The 20,893-nt window shown below is 27.2% G+C and overlaps 1 protein-coding gene across 2 annotated transcripts in view; it reads right to left on the bottom strand.

The window, feature by feature from the left end:
* LOC148239485 (lachesin-like) overlaps nucleotides 1-18,979 on the bottom strand; it is an 89,026-nt gene extending 70,047 nt beyond the window's left edge. Inside the window, exons 1-2 of one of the 2 annotated variants that reach the window (XM_088185676.1) lie at nucleotides 18,831-18,979; nucleotides 15,845-16,084 (exon numbers count right to left, since the gene is read on the bottom strand). In XM_088185676.1, coding sequence (XP_088041802.1) covers nucleotides 15,845-15,905 — 61 coding nt within the window. In that variant the 5' untranslated portion in view covers nucleotides 15,906-16,084; nucleotides 18,831-18,979. The remainder of the gene's footprint in view (nucleotides 1-15,844; nucleotides 16,085-18,830) is intronic. The other variant, XM_088185681.1, reaches the window with a different exon arrangement.
* Between the last annotated feature and the right edge of the window lie 1,914 nt (nucleotides 18,980-20,893).

The raw sequence follows: 20,893 nt of genomic DNA, 5'->3' as shown, positions 1-20,893 counted from the left end.
ATTCTGAAGTATCATTTTTATGCCTTATGGCATTTTGCAAATGCCGAAAAAAATTTTGCGTAAATTGAATATTTACGACCGAAAAGTTTTCACTGATATTGTATTGGTGAGTGTCCACACAAACTTTTATAATTATCAGTAGCGTAATTTTAATAATATGACAGTTTTAAAATTGCAATTATTTGCCACATTTTTCGATTGCGCGCAAATATACCGGCTGTACGTGACAGAAGCCGCCGTCCGGTCGGCATGTGAAATTTGCGACAGTGTGGTCGCTTACTCGAAATCGTAAGTCTCGGCTCGGTAAGTTGTAACTTCGGTTCGGACAACTTCCAGAGAGTGAAGTGCAGGCATTACAGTTTAAAAATATTAAAATTTGATGAGAGTCTTTCAGAATATTCTATAAATTAATATTACAATAATTTTTATTTGCAATAAATAATTTTTATTTATGTTTGAATTATTGTATTATAATAATTTTAATTGTATAATTATATCAAAAAATGTACCATCCATAATTAGGTTATTTAACTTATACAGAAAAGCATCATAAATGTTAAATAAAATTTCTTAGAATTATGCTGTGTTTATATTTATAAAGATTTTTTTAAAGCATTATCAGATTTCGCTAAATTGAAATTAAAAATATCGTAAATGTCACGTTGTACGTTGCTCATATTTTATTCAAAGAGAAAGGAAATTCTTAGAAAAACATTAATAAAATCATAATCATTAAGAAATTAGCAAAGTGCGGATGAAATGAGTATTGGTTAATACTAAGTACTATATAAATTGCTCATAAATATATATAAAATTTAATTTAATTTAAAAATAAAAATATTTTACAATATTTATGATATACTCGAATTTTTTTTATATAGTTGTATTTTATTAAAAAAAATGTTATAATTAATATTTATTTAAAAAAAATATTGTTACGATACATATAAATATTTATTAATATTTTCCTAAATAAATTGTGAAATATAATATTTTTAGTCAATTTTATAATATTAAAAATTTCACACGCGGCTTACTTCATGCGTTATATACATATTGATGCTCCTTATTGATAAAATGTATATCCATAGTAACGTTGTATAGCTTATTTTTCACTTGAAGTTGAACTATCTGACATTCATGACTTGAAAGGTTTTTTCAATGCGTCGTGATGGCTGTTATACAAACCATTATTATATCATATATTATTAAAAAAATATATTGTGCATATCTAAAGTAGATAAGCAACATTCTACTAATTTTGAACAGCTCCTCATAGCTACCACCGAGAACATCATTGTTCTTGGCAAGCTATTTGAGTAGCTGGATGGCTTAAGAGAAGCGTTCTTGAGCGCTGTCGTCATGAATAAAGGACGCGATCGCGATGCTCTATGCCATAGTTTCTTAACCAGTGGTCCGCGAATATTTTTGGATGGGCCACAAGTAATAAAATTAATTTCACATCTCTTCTGTATTCGCTTGTATTTGAATTCTGGAAGATCTATAAATAATACTGAAAACTCATATAATAATTTATTTTTAATATTACGATAAGCAATCGAATCTTATGCTGTATTTTATAGATTTTTCAATTATATTTCTTGTTACTGACTGTTTTAATATACTTAAATATGGTTATATCAGCATACTGTGTTGCAAAATTAATTGTTTTGAATAAAAAATTAACTATATAAATATTTATTATTTTATTTCAATGTTGATGGTCCGCAATACATTTTTTTTTTTTTTGGTGGTTCGTGGATGTAAAAAGGTTAAGAAACTATGCTCTATGGCACTCTATATGCCATGCATCATTGATTTTTATGTACAACTTTGAAAAGTGACTTAAAAAATAGACGCTATTCCAAAAATACAAAATAAAATACAAATTAAATAAAAAAATACCTAATGAAAAGTAAAACATATGTATATTAAATTACAGTAATTATTATTTTTGTCATAAACCTTTCTTCTTGTTTATTTAAAATCTGCTATTAATTAAATTTGTTAGATGTATAGACTTTAAGGGCATTGAACTTGTCTTAATACAAGGATAGATATATTTTATATAGATAAAGACAGATATATAGAAATTGTTACTTTATCGATGAACTTGAAAATTAGTTACTTTATCGATGAACTTGAAAGTTTGTATACGAAGTTCTCTTAACCTTGTAAATAATAAATTTGACAGCAAAAAATACTAATAAATCGAAAAACCTTACGAGATTTGACCCCAACGAATTAGAAGTCAGACAGACTGTTTATGATTCTAATATATCAATAAGTTATAGTTCAAACACTTTTAGTGCCGTCTGATTTTGCAATCAACTCTAAAATCTAATATTGATACTTGAATATAGTAATTGCACTGAACTGTTATTTATATCATATTCAGCTCAAAGATCTCCTTGCTACTTTATGTACTCAATATCATTACTAAGTCGAACATAAGCTTCAACTTCACGTTATGCAAAATCGAAATCGATCGAACTCAAATATAGTCATTGCGTTTTATATAATGCGACACTAAAGCGGTAATTATGTCGGCAAAGGCAAACAAGAAAAAACTAGTGCCGTTTATGACCATTAAGTATTGACCCTTCGCAAGGTCTTGTTTGTAGGTACGAGCATATCTGAAAGAGTTTGACCTAATTCTGGCAATCACGAAAGTCGGACTTTGCCCCGGAACAATACCTGGCGATAATTTTCATTCGGAATTTAGGACAGTTGATTACTAGCGCCTAGGTTGTGAAGTTCCATTGTTTATATCTGCGGTACAATGCAATATTTTGCCGCTGTCTTTTGTGAAATTTTATTGTTTGGCTCAGGGGCGTACAACTTTATTTTATAAATTAAAAAAGTGTGACTCAAATCTATATGTTGAATCCAAATCTGATTAAATAGTATTAGTTTGCTTATTTTATTTAATAAATATCTCAAGGATTTGTGTGTTGTGTATTTCTTAACAAAATACAATTAACTATTTGATAAAAAAAAAAAAAAAACTTTTTTTCATATAGTAAATCAGACAATAAACGAAAAAAGTTTGTGTAGCTATTGTGCATATCTTGGATAGCACATAAGAATTGCACAATAGCCACACAAATTTATTATTTTTAACCCTCGTGATTTAAATATTTTTTTATAATTTAAGTATAAATAATAACGTTGATGCTTGATTTATATATACACAATTATAACATGCAATACTTATATTAAATCAATAAATAAGCAGTTCTTATATATTTTCAGATAAAATCTGATTATGTATGATAATATAAACTATGTAATACTTAATAATAAAATAATATTAAATCGTATTTGTATTATTAAATTAAATATTTAGATATAATAATAATATTAAATCTCATATGTACATGTACCTTAGTCAGACATATGTATTCAGATATACAAATGACAATACCTCTTGCATACCGATTTCACACACTAGATATCTAAATCAATAGGAAATCTGATATGTATAATATTGTATTTGAATTGCAAATATATTACAGGTTATTTTGAATATTATAGTTTTTTGTCGAACGATATGACGTCACAATTCTGTAAATCTCTGATTGTATAAAAATACGTTGCCCATTTAATGTATCTTAAAAATAAAAATAAAATACGGGGAATCATATCTGTTGAATACAAATGCTGCAGCATCACAATGGTGTTATTTTTGGCAAAAAATCACAATTTAGTAGTGAAATCTAAGCCAGTGCTTTATCATAGTAAAAAATCCCACATTTGATTTAATTAAAATTGCCTAATGCATATTTTATGAAATTTAATAGTAGTAGTTTTTAACAGTACAATCTATTTGTAAAAATAAATAATCGCCAACGCCTTCATAATATATAAAAAATACTTTGTCCCTTGGTCAAACTTGACATGCTTTTTTTGTTATTGATTTTTTAATGCGCTTCTATTCAGACTAATAGATCTTTGCAGTAATTTCTTTTAATATTTTATGTCTCTTTAAAGCAATTGTAACAATTACCGCTGGATCTGAGAGATCCACGCTCCCATTTTGTTATGATCACTCCACAAATTTATGTTTGGAAGAGTCCTCCCTCTTCTATTTTCCTACTTTGAAGAGTGCTACATGTCTCAATTATTTAGATTTTTTAAATTTTGTATTACGTCTGGGCTAGAGTAGTCATTTTAAATGTTGTTGATTATTTTGCTACCGTATATTGGACTGGATCCCACTGATCCTGTAAGAAATGAAGGAGATCAATCCGAGTTTGGTAGTAGCGGCGAAACCTCATGCAGGATCTCCAACATAAAAAAGTGCTGCCACCCTTGTTTAGAATTAAAGATGAAAAGACTCACTAAATATAATTGTAAATGATGTGGCTAATATATCTGCTTGCAACATTGTTGCTTTGTTTGTTCTTATGACTGATTTGAGAATTAGATAAAACCAGAAAGAACACTGACTAAAGTCATTTAATCTATAATAGTCCTAAATAAATTCGTAATATCAAGTAAATTTAAGTGGAGTCATTCTAGTGTTTTTCAATGACTTTAAATTCAGTTTTTTTTCAAGTCTAATTACTTCGTTTTCAAAGTTTTTAATGTTAAAGTTACTATTTTTTCAAATAAAAGTTGTATGGTAATACATCTGATTTAATCTTCAACATTTTCCTAAGCAAAAGTATACATATTTGTCACTAAATCATCGATTTTCGGTCGTGGATTTCACAGATCCATGCCACCATTGGAGTGTTAAGTTAACTACTTCCAACAAGCACTTGCTCAAATTTTCTTCTGGCTCAACCGCGTTTCTCCATAGCGTCTTTCATTTCAAAATATGTAATTTAGTGTCAGATACAGCTCTAGCGAATCGCAGATGAGGATGTTTGCGAGCCAATTGCATCGTGGCAGACACCCCCAACCAAATAAAAACGGTCAAAAATGCCATTTAGACGATCAAAAAATAATAGTCATGTTTGCAGGGGAGCATGTATTTTCTAGCCCGCGTCCTTTCCAAACAAAGAGTAGTTTTTTCAGCGATAATTATGGATAATTTACGTCTGAAGACAAATGTGCTATTTATAATATTGCAACTATTTTGCTACAAGATATTTTTGTTGTGAATATACTTGTATAGCTCTACTTTTCGAGACAGAATAATCTGTTTTTTTTTCTTTATTTGAGCGGTCGTTTAAGTGAGAAAGTTAAATAAAAATAATATGGGACGAACTATTTACTGATATGGGACGAATGTAATGTTAGAGTTATCAAATATTCAATATTATCCCAGTAAACATTAAAATATACTTGTAAATTTAAAATAATCTCTTATTCTCAAAATTTAATTCTAAATAAAACAATAAAAAGTATTAAAACCATATATTTTTAATAAGTGTCATTTTATATATTTTTGCTTCTGAAAATACTGCAATTTTATATTTAAAGAAAATATTATTACAATGATATTCTATAAAAAAATGAATTTCTTAAGAACAAATTGCAGAAGCCTACAGCTGCTAAATATGAACTTGGTATTAAAACAATTTCTGAAATTTCAGCAATTAAAAAGATTTTTTTTTTGTTATTTTGTTAGTCGGCTATTTGTTATGCTATATATACTGCAGCAGTTTATCGAGAAAAAAGGAAACTTTCAGTGTTATTAAAGTACCTAAAGACTAAGTACATTTATATTAATTTAGATAGTAAAATATTAACGAATAGTTTAGAAATCGGGAAATGTATATGCTATTCGAATATTTAAATTGAAGTCCTTATACTTAAGCAAAAAAAACAATTAAATAAATATAAGGTAATGATTAAATACAATACTAAATAAAAATAATGTATAAACATCATAATTAAAAGTTCTTCTAAATATACCTAAGCATGAATGTAATTTTAGATCGTGTTATTGGGAATAGCTGTGTGATATTTGATATCTCACGCCCTTGGCACGTGTCCTTTTATCGATACGCCACTGGTTTTCATACTCTGAAGTAGTAGTTCTACGATGAACCGGAATAGACTCGGCTCCGAATATTATTAACCCAATGTGTCGACAAAGACCCCCGACGTGTTTTGGTGTGTTGTTAATTGGGTGGCCGCGTTTGGCGAGTAAGTCGATTAAGGTAATAATTTCCAAAGGGTCGAAATTACTGTTACACTAACAGTCGGAAAAATAATACGTATGTATGTATATGTACATATGTATATATACATGTACGAGTGTGTGTATAATATGGAATATAGAGTAATGCCCGCTTTTACGCAAGGATGCGTATCGTAAAAACCGTACTGGATAAAATATACAAAGTTAAAATAATATTAGGATGTATTCAATCGTTGATTTTTTATTAAAAAAATAATATTAGGAAGTATTTAATCATTGACTTTTTATTTTAAAAATTATTAAAGTGTTAAACATCACAAAAGCAATAGAATTTAATTAGGATCATACAACATATAATAATAATAAAATACCAATAGCTTGGTCGTGAAGTCGTCAGTTATTAGTAATTCATAATGATTCAAAAAAATATATGTGTCTGTATAAAAAATTATCGTAATGCCCTAATGTTTGTGACGTCACGTTAAAACTGTAAGGCCTATACATAGATGGTTTTGACGTAATGCGGTTGGACGAAAAGTCAAAGTTTGGCAAAATAAATACTTTTCAATTAGAAGCCTTGTATTTTGCTCTAATAAATTGTATATTTGTTTCAATGCGTAAATATTATTTACATATACTTATATGGTTTACAAATTCAATACGTTCTTGATTAAACTTTGTTTTATAATTGAAACGTAGGTCGTTAATTTCGGATACGCACGGCTAACGAAAGTTCGTAAATATTAACGATCGCTCAGCATTAAAAATATACATATATTTAGAAAAGTTTCGTTTTTTATAAAATTAACCATAAAAGCGAAATGACGCTCGGAAAAGTATAGTCAGTCACGTTAGGCTAAGATTCAAAGTTTGAATTAAACTTTTTTCATTGGCGCCGTCGGGGCACATTGTTAATGTAACGACTTTTTTGTTGTCTGTAACGCGTAAATTTAAATTTTGCAAACGGTCGTTGTTGTTGCCTTATTCAACCATTGTTTTTGTGCTCTTTGTGTTAGAAAAAGTCCCTAGGTTGAAATAAGTAGACATATTTTTTTGATACTCTTAAACATTAAATTAGACAGCGGTACCCAAAATATATAATTAGATATTTAAAAATGTTTTTATTAAATATAAACAATAACACAAGGGATCAAGTCGCATTAAGATAATTGTGTGCATTGACTTTGATACTATTTGTGTATTTGACAATAAAATTTGCTTAACCCAAATTCCAAAGAAATAAAAAAAAATTATAATTTTTTATATTCAAAGATATTAGATACTTGTTTTACATATTTTTTAAGCCAATAATAAATATTTAAAAAAACAGTAACGGTCCAATAATACTGCTTTGAGGCACACCCGATGATATTTGATACAGTTTTGTGTTACCTTCTTCGATCTTAATTTAGAAGTCTATAATTTTCAGGTAGGACTGAAATAATAATATTATTTTGTGTGGAAGCAGTCTCTTAATTTTGTAGAGTATTCCAGGGAGCTACACATTGTCAAAAGCTCAGGTTATATATAATAATACTGCTGAGAAATATATTATATTCTCAGTCTTTACCAATATATTTTGCCATCCTAAGCATAAGCTCTATTGTAGAATGTTAATTTCTAGTCTAATAAATGATTTTTTAAGAGTATTTTTTTTTAATATTTTTGTTTTGATTTTACTAAAATTATGTTTTGAGCAACCTTCCATTTAGTTAAATTTAACTACTAAGTTGAATAGGATGGTCATAATCTCATGACTTTTACTGACAATTGTTTCATCCCTTTTTTGCATTTATATATTTTTCTATTATGTATTTTTTATATTTTAAGAGCTTAATGTTAATAGTATACTAGTGTTATTATCGTATGCTTTTTAAACAATAATACTAAAGCCTATTAAGTTTTATAAAAATTGTGTTATATATTATATTTATAGCTTTGTGTTAAATAAAGCTTAACTGGTATTAATTTACACCAGTAAAGCGTATGTAATTACTGATATAATTAGCTGTTTACATATTAAACTTTTATTTTTCTTGGTAACGTGGTTCTCTAATTAAATATTGTTTATAGAGGTGCAATTATTTAACGCTTGCTCTCTATTGTATGCAATTTCCATGTTTACTTTTTAGGAGCGGATGCAAAAGTTGTATACGATTAGTAAATACAATAGCTTCTATTCTTGTTGCTTATAAATAATATTTCAAATTGTATAGGGATGTTTATATATTATTGTATTTAAATTTAGACCATAATAAATGTCAGTATTTTTAGGGAGGATCAAAGTATTTTTTTTAGATATTTCTACAAGATTGTGTGTAGGTCGTATTCGTATTTAAAACAGGTTTTAATATTTATTTATAGCCATTCTGAGAAAGTACTATTATAGAAACAGGTATATTTGTGCAAATCAAATTGCGAACAAGTAATGTAACGTTAAACTTAAAACGTATTAAATTTACTTATGAAAAAAATATAATTCCAATCATTAAAATGTATTGCAGATGTTCATCTGTAAATTATGCCCTAATTTTGTATATTTATGTACTTTATTAAAAAAAAATCTTTTATATAGGTGCTGCATTATATATATGTATATATATAAATTAACAATCATATGATCTTAGTTGACTAAAATACACATTGTTAAAATTTCATTAGTTATTTTCAATTTGCAGATAAAACACTTGTAATGAAAAAATCTTGATGGTTTAGTCAAATTGATTTTTAAATAAAACTAAACTGATTCTGCACTTGCATTATTATTAGAAAATAGCTACTCAACACATTTACACATGTTTGAGCGCAGAAAATATATACGCTGACAATTTTTTGTGAGAAACTTATTTTTAAATATTTTAATTGTCATTGAAACTACTTTACTGCAGTGTAATACTAATATATAAGCATTATTCCATTATCTTAGTTTCAAGGTAAATTAATTTAGAATTTTAATTTTTTAATATATGCATCAAAATTAAATTTTCTATGTAATTCTGTAGGTTTTTTGCTGAAAAAATTTTAATCGCTCCTCTAACTTAAAAAAATTTCAAAAGAATTATATTTTCATTTCTGATACTACATTAATTTGAAAATTTTTCATTAATGACTTGCTGTAAATAATACAATTAATAATTATAGACTTGAAACAGCTTGCTTTTTCACAAGCCACATAATTTTTTCTACTATTCGAAATAATTCGTCTTGCTGTTTAATTGCCTATTGATGTTACTCTCAATGTGCTCGACATTTCTGGAAGCTGTTCTTGTCGAAAACCTCAAAGATTAAAATATACATTTATTTTTCTGTGAAACATTTCTTTAGATACAATAAATAGGCATAACGTAATTTATTTTTTTTGATAAATTTTTATTTTATTTCATTATTAACTGCGTTGTAATAAAATCTTAATATTTATATCTTTCTGAATTTTCTGATCGTTGCCTTTTTGCGAATTATCAATATTTGCTATTAAATTAGTAAGGACAAAATATTATTTTATAATAAATAATATGCTTTGTTACGAGTATATAATTGAATAACGAAATAATTCACACTTCATTCCGCCTTTAAAGCATAGCATTCAAAGTCAAGTCTGATTTCTGGCTTTGATATTAAAATTATGAATATCTACGGGTAATAAAATGAAAACAAAATATCACAAAAAATCTTTGTACAAGACACTAAAGACGCTGCTGAATTAAAACTGCGTAACATCATAGTGGAATGCAAAGCAATAGGTGCACCATACACAGTCATTTCTCGCAACTTCTCAACACGACGCCTACTTTTACGTTTACATTATATTTTTAAAGCAATTGAAAATAAAAAATCTTTTTTTAGCTGGCGGACCGTAGTTTGCCGACCCTAGTCCGAGAGAGTCGCGATCGCGTCCCTTATTCCTGCCGTTGCGGACAAAATGTCAGCGTTTTAGAACGCTCCCATTACATAAGCCATACAGCTTTTCAATAAGTTAGTTTAGCACAAAGATTTTTCGGTCACTACTGTATAGTAAGATCGTACAATTCTCTTTTAGGTGTGTGCTACAATATATTTTTATATTTATTGGTATACTGAAATAGATTTAAGGGCATTCTTTATTTATTTTATTCAATTTTATTTATCCAAATTTTACGAATTTATTTCAATAATTTTTTTTTTTTAATTTGTTTTGTTACTTGTCCTCACGTATTGCAGTAGCACGTAATTCATCGTCAGAGTGTCGCTGTTCAGCTCAATTATCAACTTTGAACTTAATTGTTAAAAGTTGAAAACATCACAGTTGATCTATTAATGGCAGCTAAAATGATGTAAAAATGTAACGTTACTATCGTTTATCGTTTGGAAGAAATTCTAGCGACAGACAGACATATTTTTTGTTTTATACTGTAGTATAAATATATTATATGTATTTATTGGTTTATAAACCTGAGTTTATAAAACCCAGATCAGTATTATTAACTATTCAAAAAGTCCAGAGAAAAAATAGAAACGGCTCAAGCAAATTAGACTGCGGGACTCCTGCGGAAATTTTCAGTGCTGAACTCATAATGAAATTTATAGGTTATTAGAAAATTTTAAAAATTGTATTTTAATAGTATATATGTAAAGCTATATCTAAAATTATTGTTTTATTTTGGAGCATCAATAATATATTTTTTTAAATAAATCTGACAAAAATGCCTATTAGCCTGATTAGTTTGCATGTGATTAAATGCATATTAAAAAATCTAAATTGTTTTATTACAGTTTAATAATTAAATAACTTATAATAAATGTATACGCATTCATCAAAATAAAATATAATTATTATATAATAAAGAGTGAGAGTGCGTGTATGCGAATGTTGCCTCACGAACTCGCCACATAATCTTCGGACTCATTTTTCGCGGGAAAAAGGAACATGCAAGCAGAATATAAATCCTGAAATGAGTTTGGGGTCCGGGGGATAACTTCTACAATTTAATTTGCGAAAGTTTTTTTTTCTGCGGCGAATTAGAGAAAGAGGTCGCCCTTTTTCCGTGTGCCGTTCTTTTAAGCTTTTTTTAAAAGCCCCCCGGCTACGTGTTCCAATTTATTCCATTATGTTGCCCCCTCGTTGCAGATCGATGTTCCATTCAGAATATATCAAAAAAGCAATTATTTTTTACGCTGTGAGCATAGTCGGTCTATTAAGCGAAACGCTAAGGTGAGCAACGTTAAAAAAGGAAACGTGTTAAAGCATATCAGATTTTTATCTCGCACGAAGATATTTTTAATATTATTAATTTTTGTAATTAAAATATAAACCTTATATGTTTCTGCCAATTACATCTAATAATTAACTTTGTAATTAAAATAAATAACTTATATGTTTCTGTCAATAAGTAGTAACTTTGGGTTACTATTAACGCCGAAAATTTTGTTAGGATTTGTCGACCTTCGTTCGCTGTCAATAAACCATCTAACAAATTTTGTTCAGTTAATTTGAGGCTTTGTCTTATCGGATTTTTTCCAACCCCATAAAAAAACACTATGAACAGAAACGCTTGTTAAAATGACATTTAATTAAATAATAACATCGCAATATTCAACTTGTGATAAGTGATGTAATTTTAGTTGATTATAAAGAGAGAAAAAATGTTTACATTAAATTTAAATTGATGTGGTAAATGATTTGTATATAACAACACAATATTTAACAGAAACATTTAACAAAGACAAATTTAAAACAGTTAAAAATAGTAAGTAAAATAATTGCTATATCGACAGTTGGTATGTATTTATACTCCTTATGAAAAAAAAAACAGTAACACCAGATGAAGATGCAAGTGTAATGAATTAACTATTTAAGAACAAATTTATCGCAATAGCTTTAAAACTACAATTAAAAAATACCTATATAATAGTAAGGTAGGAGCTTTAGTATTACTTAAGAAAGTCAAGTTTGTTGCATTATGTTATATGTATATTTCTTAGAATCTAATTGTTTGCCTTATACTCAGATTTTCTAAGGATAGTTAAATATTTTATCTTACAGAAAATAGCGAAAAAAATGATAATATATTACTTGAAAATAGCCGAAAATTTTTGAAATTACAAAAAAAATGGGAAATAAATGCTTTTATGTAGAAAGTGTCAATTATTGTTCTGAATAAAGATTATAATTTACGTGTATATAATGTACAGAAATGTCTACATAGTTTATCAGTATAAATTAGTTAAAATAAACGAATTTACTAAATTATTGTCAATTATACTGTCTGGCGTAATAAACGACACTTTATTCTGAAAGTAAATTAAGCTCCCATAAATTTCAAGTATTATAAACTCGTAAATCAATATCATTTTAATAACAAATAATAGACGTTGTTTAAAAATAATTATATGTAAATCTATGCTTATATAAATGGTAAATATAATTATTAATAATTTAGGTATGTCTGGCTTTTACTATAAAACTCAAGAAAACAATTTGTCTGGTTTATTTATAAGCTCTTTAAATAATGAGTGGTGTATTTAAAAATAATCTTTATAAAAATATTTCATTATTGATTTTTTTATTTTTTATTTAAATAATATTAATGCAGATTTAGTAGTTAAGATATAAAATAAATAATAATACAATATTTTTATTTACTATCTATATTTGTATAGACGTTTATGTATATGGATTTTTTAGCCATTCTCAAGCCGTCCTGCAAGAATTAAGATTTTGTTAAAAGTGACTAGAGTACGCTCGGGATAAGGATGCCGGTTTTTTATTGTGTGCGTGTACATGTATATGAGAGGGAGAAGCGATGTAGCGTGTACTTCGTTGTCTCGCTTTCTCTTTTAAGGACAGTCGCTGATTCGTCAACGCTGGTATTCGTCATTAAAGTGCAGTGTGGCACAGAAGTTCGATCTTCTCTAGTGATTTATTTTAAATAATTTTGTGTTGATATTGTGTAACCCAGATATGCCCACTGTCCCATGGGTAGGTCACTAAATTAGTGCCACTGTTTTTTATTTATAAATGAAATTTTAAGAGAACAAAATTTCTTGGGCATATCTGGGTTAATTGATATCAAGTCTTCAAATATACACTGTGAGTTATTCGTTCTCTTACCAGTGGATTAAAATATTTTAATTATTTTTTTAATAATCCATACGTTGTTGGTTTTTTATACTTAAAAAAGTTATTATTCTTATCGTTGCGCAAATGATAATTTTTTAATTTATTCAATGGACTCTAATGATTTAATAGAGTCGTCGAGCCATTAAACAATCTGCGAATAATTTCTTTGCCTATTTTATATCTTTTTGCTTTTGAACAATAGCTACAGACTTCATTATTTTTTTGACTAGTGAAAGATTTTGAATTTTGCAAATATTTAATTATTTATATCAATCTCTGGTTTATTTGATTATATAATATATTTCTAATTGTTTATTTAAATTTCCAACTTAGCTCAGATGTATGTATGTTAAATAAACATATATTTTCTTTTAAAATAAAAAACATAAATATTCTGAGCGAAATTGTTTTGAGCTACACAGTTCACGCACACAATAACAAACCGGAATCCTTATCCCAAGCGTACTGTTACCATCATATTTTTTAATATTAAATGTTATTACTATTAAACTTATTATAAAAATATATGTATTAATTAATTATTGTATTTCGCAGAATTTAACAAGAGCGGTTATATAAAAATGTGTTTGTTTCCTGTGTATTAAAAACAGGGATAGTGAACATTTAAAAAATATATTTTATTTAATTTTTAAAATCGTGTATAAAATCAATACGCTATGTTATTAAAAATATTGTTGAAAATGTTACGCTTTATTAAATTATTGTAAAAAAAATCTGCAATATATAATAAATTATAAGCGACTTATCGAGGTAGGTCGTAGAGCTATTACTTAGTAATAATTACTAGATTAGTAGAAAAGTACAGTAAGTAAAGATTAGTAGCTCACTTGTGAGATTAAAATATGAGTCATATATGAATCACTGTCATTTAAGCTTAGCGTTTTCTGGCTTTTGTTTATCGTGCTATGTTAGTGAGTGATTTAAAACTCGACAAAATACCTAATAGCTATATTTATTATGTATTGAACAAATTAATTAGGACGTTTTGAATCATTTTACATTATAAGCGTCAGTCAATAATGGTAATGAAAAATAACTTTATTGTTAATTAAGTTAGGAATAGAAATTATCACAATAATATTTAACGCCATATTAATGCTGAAATATTTTCTCACGTCCTAGAAAGTAGCAGGTATAATAATTATACTAAAACCAAAAACAAGACTCGAAGAAACAACTGCTGTGCTGTCAAAAATATTCGAAAAACTGTTACTTCAAAGAATAAACCCGATATTTTAAGAGAAAATAATTATTCCAGATTATTAACATGGATTCAGAAATCGTCATGGTACTATAGAGCAAGTCTATATGATTATAAACAAAAATGAGCAATGATTTTTAGGTACTGCACCACTTCGTTCAGATAAAAATAAATCTGCCTAACAAAATTTATAAATATTAGAATATAAGTATATGTCTATTTATATATATGTAAAAATTTAATTTAAGTAATGTATTAAATAATATAATATTAGGATTTAAAGCAAAATATATAGAATTTTCAGTATTTTTCTTGAAATGTAGCGAAAATAAAACACGCCAGAAACGAATGAATTTCTTGGAAATGTATTATTACCTTTTTTGTAACAACTTAGAAATATATAACATAAATATAAAACATAGACTAATCAAACAGATTCCGAGCATGTATTGCATATAATCTGATGTCGCAGAAATCTGCATTTCTTTCCAATATTACACTCAATATATGCAAGTAACTTACCTTTTACTATTGTAACTTCATGAACTTTGCATTAAATGTATGATTTTTTAATTTTATTTACATTTCTAAAATTCACATATTAAAAGTATGATTATTTAAGATTGTTTTAATAATAAATGACAATATTACAAAGAATTAAAAATCGTTATTATTTAGTAAGTCAGGAATTATTTTTAATGAATTAAAATAAAATAATCCAAAATACAGTATTTAATTATATAATAAGAAAGAGTATCGCTGCTCTATTGACAAACCGCCATTGTAAACTGCATTAAAAAATCTTTATTGATGTAATGTATGTTCTGCAAAGTACCGTTTAATAAATATAAATAAAAGTCCTGTAGCTTTTTAACCCTTTAGCGCGCAAAGGTCGAAAACGGTCGATATATCGACCGACGACATTACGGTCTATAATTCAATACCTATTCATAATAAAATCTTCCTTAGCATCACAATATGTCGTCGAGGAAGCTCTTTCGTTGATATATCGACTATATGAAATTAAGTTGTTGCTATAGGCCTAAACACGATAAAATCAAAAATCAAAATAAAACATTACAAAACTCTAAAAGAATTATTTTTTAATAATATTTCTTTATTTGTGTATATGTAATATATTTCAAACAATAAATTATATTTGTGTGCCAATATTTGATCGTTCATTATATAATAAATATATTTTAAAAATATCACCCTAAGTGGTCAAAGGTCAATATATCAACCGACAAAATTTTCGAAATTTCCAAAAAAAAAATTCTTTTTTTAAATTTTTTTTATTAAAATTACTTTTTATATATAATAAAAGTTCTAAAAAGTAATTTTTTAACCCTTAATTCCAAAATAATTAATTTGCGCGCTAAAGGGTTAAATAGTAAACGTATAATATAAATTCAAAGACTGCACTTACCATCGGCTGTAACCAGGAAAACCAGCACCGACAGGAGGAACGCGCAATTAGGCGCCCCCATCTCGAAGGGGCGCAGCCTTAGCGCAAATAAATTTCTGAGAATTCACTGACAACACTCACTATTACTCATTTCGTCCGATTCGAAAAGTCTCTTCATCTCGACTGGAAGAGTTCACAAGAACAGCTTTCGCTTTGTCCCGCACTCATTAAACCACGTACTACGTTTTCCTCTCCTTTGGCCTGTAATGCTTTGTTTATTTACGTTCGTCACGATACCTGAGGGACGATGTTTGCGTGTGAAGAAAGACTTGTAAAATTTCACATCTACAAATAACTCAATCGCACGCTCGCTCATAACCAGAGCGAGTGTATTGGAGGAAAAGTCAAGAATGTATCCTCGTATATTGTGCACGTTTTGCTGGTAACGTGTATAGTCCAGATGCTCTATGGAATGTTACGACTAAAGCAGTTTCTTGTAGATATGAAAAATATAAATAAATGTATCAAGAGAGTGAACATAAAAGTAGGAATATATAATATAAATTAAATAAACAATACATTTAATTAATTTATGACTGCTAAATATTATTTTAGTAAATAATTTTATGATTCATAAAGCAAAGCTTATGACTCAATTTACTTTTTTTAAAACAAAGCTATGAGTAAAGTACTTAATAAATAAATTTGTGCCATAACTCTTCTTAAATTTATAATAACATATTTTAATTATTAAAATAATCATTATATTATATTAATTACGAAATATGTTCCTAAAAAAACGTATGCTTAAAGTATGTTTAAACAAATCTATTTAATAATCATTGTACAGCAAAATTGATTGTGTGATTTTTATTGAATTTAAAATAAAAAAATATAAGATAATTGTATATGAAAATTAATATTACATATATAGCTATATAATATAGCTATATATAATACATTTAGGCAAATATACTAGTATTAATAATCTGATTTTTTTCTAAATATTTTCATAATATATTTATAAATTAGAATTTAAAAAACTAAAAACAGGTTTTAGACTATAAACTATTTATTGACTTTTTAAAATAATACAAAAATTTTAATTAATTTAATTATACTTTTTTTATTAGATTGATATTTTATATGATATAAATATAAAAAAACTTAGGTAAAAAAATATGTTTTATCTTATTAGTTTTTTGGATAGTATTATAACCTTTGTAGCATATTAATAGTAGAGTATTAAAAATATCATATTGATAACAATTATTTATAATCCTAGAAAAAAAATAAAAAATCATTTTATTAACAAAAAAAAAGCATTAAATAAATTAAAAATATAAATTATGCAAGTTAAAATGTGACATATAAAGACAATATCTACTATATTTATGCTTTGTATATATAAAACTCTGCATCGATATTATATTTTACTACTAAACTATTGAATATGATATGGGTTAAAATGTCACATGTACCTAAATTATAAAATACAATCTTATTTTAAAGATCGGGGTTAGTGTTTATTATAAATATAATCGAGAGTTCTATATTACTGCAAATACGTAAATACATACTATATGTTTTATATTAAAACAACACAAAATAAAGACCATTTATACCATATCTATAAATAAAATATTCAAAACTATATTTAAATAATATATTTCACTGTTTAACTATTAAAAGACAAGGGTTAAAATGTCACATGTAGCTGAATTTTTTAAACATAATCGTATTTGAAAGATCGAAATTTAATATTATTACAATTTCAATCGAGATAGTTTCTACTATATGTTAATAATTTATTTAAAATTAAGGGTTAAATCTAACATGTACCTAAAATTTGAAAACACAATCGTATTTGAAAGATTGTAATTAGTGATTATTATAATTAAAATCGAGATAGGTCGTACATATATAATATTGAAACAGCTCTAATGAAGAGCTAAATTAAACTCATTGAGGTACTATCTATATTACTGCAAATACGTACATGTACATTTTAAATAATACGCAACTATATATGTACAAAATATTGTCGCAATAACCTGCACATATAAATATTACGTGTGTATATATAAATAAAGTAATAAAAAATATTTCACAATGTATTAAATATACATATATGTTAACTATAATAATATTTGAAACAATTTTATGTTATATAAGTTACTGCTTAACCATATAGTATTGATTATAAAATATAAGTATCTTTCTTTTAATGCTTTCTTTAACTGCAAAATACATTTTAAGTTGTAATACTCAAACAAATAAAATTAAAAAGATTTTTTTTATTGTCTGTTATGTTTAAATGTGGTTATTGTCTAACTATATATCAGTAAATATTTGTATAAGAAATATCTTAAATTAATCATCACAACATATTTTATTATCAATAAAAAAACATATGTATTAAAATAAACATTTCACCAGCACTATCACTAAACATATGATTTTTTATATACATGCCACGTTTATTTATAAATAAAGAAAATATATGTAGGTGAAAGATTGCTATCCCATTATTTATTATTATTTATCTGGTTTATATCTATGTAAGAAAAATATTTAAATACTGATTAATGTAAGAAAAACTTATTTATTTAATAAAAAAAAATAATTGCAAATATTATTATTAAAAAATTAATAATGAATTACCACTGTTATTTTTATATGTGCGATATTTTCCAAACGTTTCACCCCACATTGTATATATACAGCACTCAAACAAGATTGCCGGTCAATTTTATTGTTTTATCAATTTACTTTGAAAAGGGAAAGCGCGCGCCACGGTCCGAAATTTACCCGACCCCAGGGAAACCCTACCGAACGAAAACTGGACCAAATGAAAATATTTGTTCTACGCACCGCGTCTGGATAGATTTAAATTATATGGCATATGCATATTTATTAACCAAAGCGAAACTTTGTATACAATTGTCATTTAAATAATACATAAGCGATACAAACTTGTTATGGCACAAATTATTTATTTATTTACAAGCAAGTTTCGAGGTCCCATTTGCATAGGAATAATTGCTGCGGTTCGGTCTCTGATGAAATATTAAACGTCGCGCGGCAAGTCGGCTCGTAGAGGGATAGTTACGCGGCGTAGCCGTAGCCGTAGCCGACGGAGGCTGCGGCCACACTGGCGTAGCACTCGGGCTACGCGACTACGCGAGTAGCGGCCGGTGCAACGCGCATGCGTGCTCTCCACAGACTCGGGGTGCACTTCGACCCCAAGTGGCCAATTCTTTAAATATCATTCATGACGTGTGCATACAAATAATAAATGCAACACAAGGAAACATAGTAGTAAACTTAATACTCCCTAATAGAGCTTATATATAGTTTTTAGAATCCGACGACAACCAGGCGACAGTAAAGAAGGGGATAATTATCTCTGTATAATAAAATAATCAAGTTCATTATTGCTTCTGAAAAATTCAATCGATGACACATTAACTTAATATTAGTTTGAAGAAACTTTCATAAGCAAAGTGAATTATTTATTTATATATACATATTAGAGTCTCTAATTCGAGTAATCGAGTACTTGATACTCGAGAATTTTTGTCTATTTTTCAAGTACTTGATAATCGAGTATTTTGAAAATTACTCGATTAATACTCGAAATTAAAAAATTTTGAAATATTTCAGAAACAAAATTAACTTTAACTCGGTCCGGTAAAGGTTAACGTCTTGCTTTTATTTGGCGTTTATGCCCGAAGTCCCGAGTTAGAGCGGTTACTATCAGGTATAATTTTTTCATAGTTCCATAGTTGCATAGTTCCGGTCCTCGGCTATGTTAGTGGGTACGACGGAGAAATTTCTTTTGTGTTTTCTGTTCGACAGTCCCGACATATCTAATTTATGGCAATGAACAATAAGAAATATCAACAAAAAATTTTTTTAGGTTTTATGACTATGCAGTTGTAGCATAAAGTGTTGTAAATTGTTTATACTGATCCCTCAGCTTAAAATATAAATCAAAACAATTGTGTGTTTTAAAGGCATTTCAAGTAAAGTCAGTTCTTTGCGAACCGTTTAGCTCTAGAGTGAAAGGGATTTACCCAAATACATCTTCGAAGAATATAGATTTAAATTATTCGCATTAATCAGAAGGAGTAGAATATTGTATATTGTTAAGAAAAAAAATCTATTCAAGAAGAATTACAAAATGCTATTTTGTCAATAGTCGAAGGAAATAAGAGAAAAGCAGAGAAGGGAATGAAAGAAGAGAACATAAAAAGAGAGTTCAAAAAATTTTATATCTATAAAAAGCGAACAGATATAAATTAGAAGCCTTATCCAACGCGTAAATGACCATAAGACCAACATCAACAGCAACGGAAAGGGTTTTTTCCATAACGGGAATAATAAAACCAAAGGTTAGCAGTAATATTAAATTCGAGACACTTTTTGCATTATTGTTCTTAAAAAGTATGTTCGTGAAGTTAAAATAATTGTAAAAATTAACATACTAAGTATTTTATTTATTTATTTATATGTGCACGAATTTGAATAATAGCTATTTTGGTACATTTGGTAAATACTCGAAAGTACTCGAGTACTCGAGTATTTTAAAATTTTAATATTCGATACTCGAGTAGTTGATGGTTCGAGTAATTGGAGACTCTAATACATATGTATTGAAATGTTACTGTAATAATATTATTGACTTGAGCATAATGCGTTTACTAACTGTGGAAAGCTGGACCATACAATTCAATCAATGATTAATGTGTACTTCAAAGAGTCGCACGAAAATACGATTGTGTGTTGTTTTTGTTTCTACCAGTGCTGCAATAACGGTTATTATAAGGAAACTGCAGCGAATTTGCATACTTTGACGAGTTAAACAGAGGTTAATAACAATTATTCACTTATGATATAATATTTTAAAAATGCAATTAAAAACATTTTCAAAATTATTAATACCCTTTTTCTATATAGTGATACAAATTACATAATTTTAATATATATAAATTAACGTATGGTACATAAAACATATATTTACAGAAAATTTACATGGAAAATAAACATATTTTAAAATAAAATTAA

This window comes from Plectrocnemia conspersa, unplaced genomic scaffold (genome assembly GCF_051122295.1).
Source record: "Plectrocnemia conspersa isolate PC_06_02 unplaced genomic scaffold, ASM5112229v1 ptg000001l, whole genome shotgun sequence".
In the NCBI taxonomy this organism is placed as follows: Eukaryota; Metazoa; Arthropoda; class Insecta; order Trichoptera; family Polycentropodidae; genus Plectrocnemia; species Plectrocnemia conspersa.
Note: the sequence above shows the minus strand (reverse complement) of the source record. Positions and strands in the feature narration are given on the sequence as shown.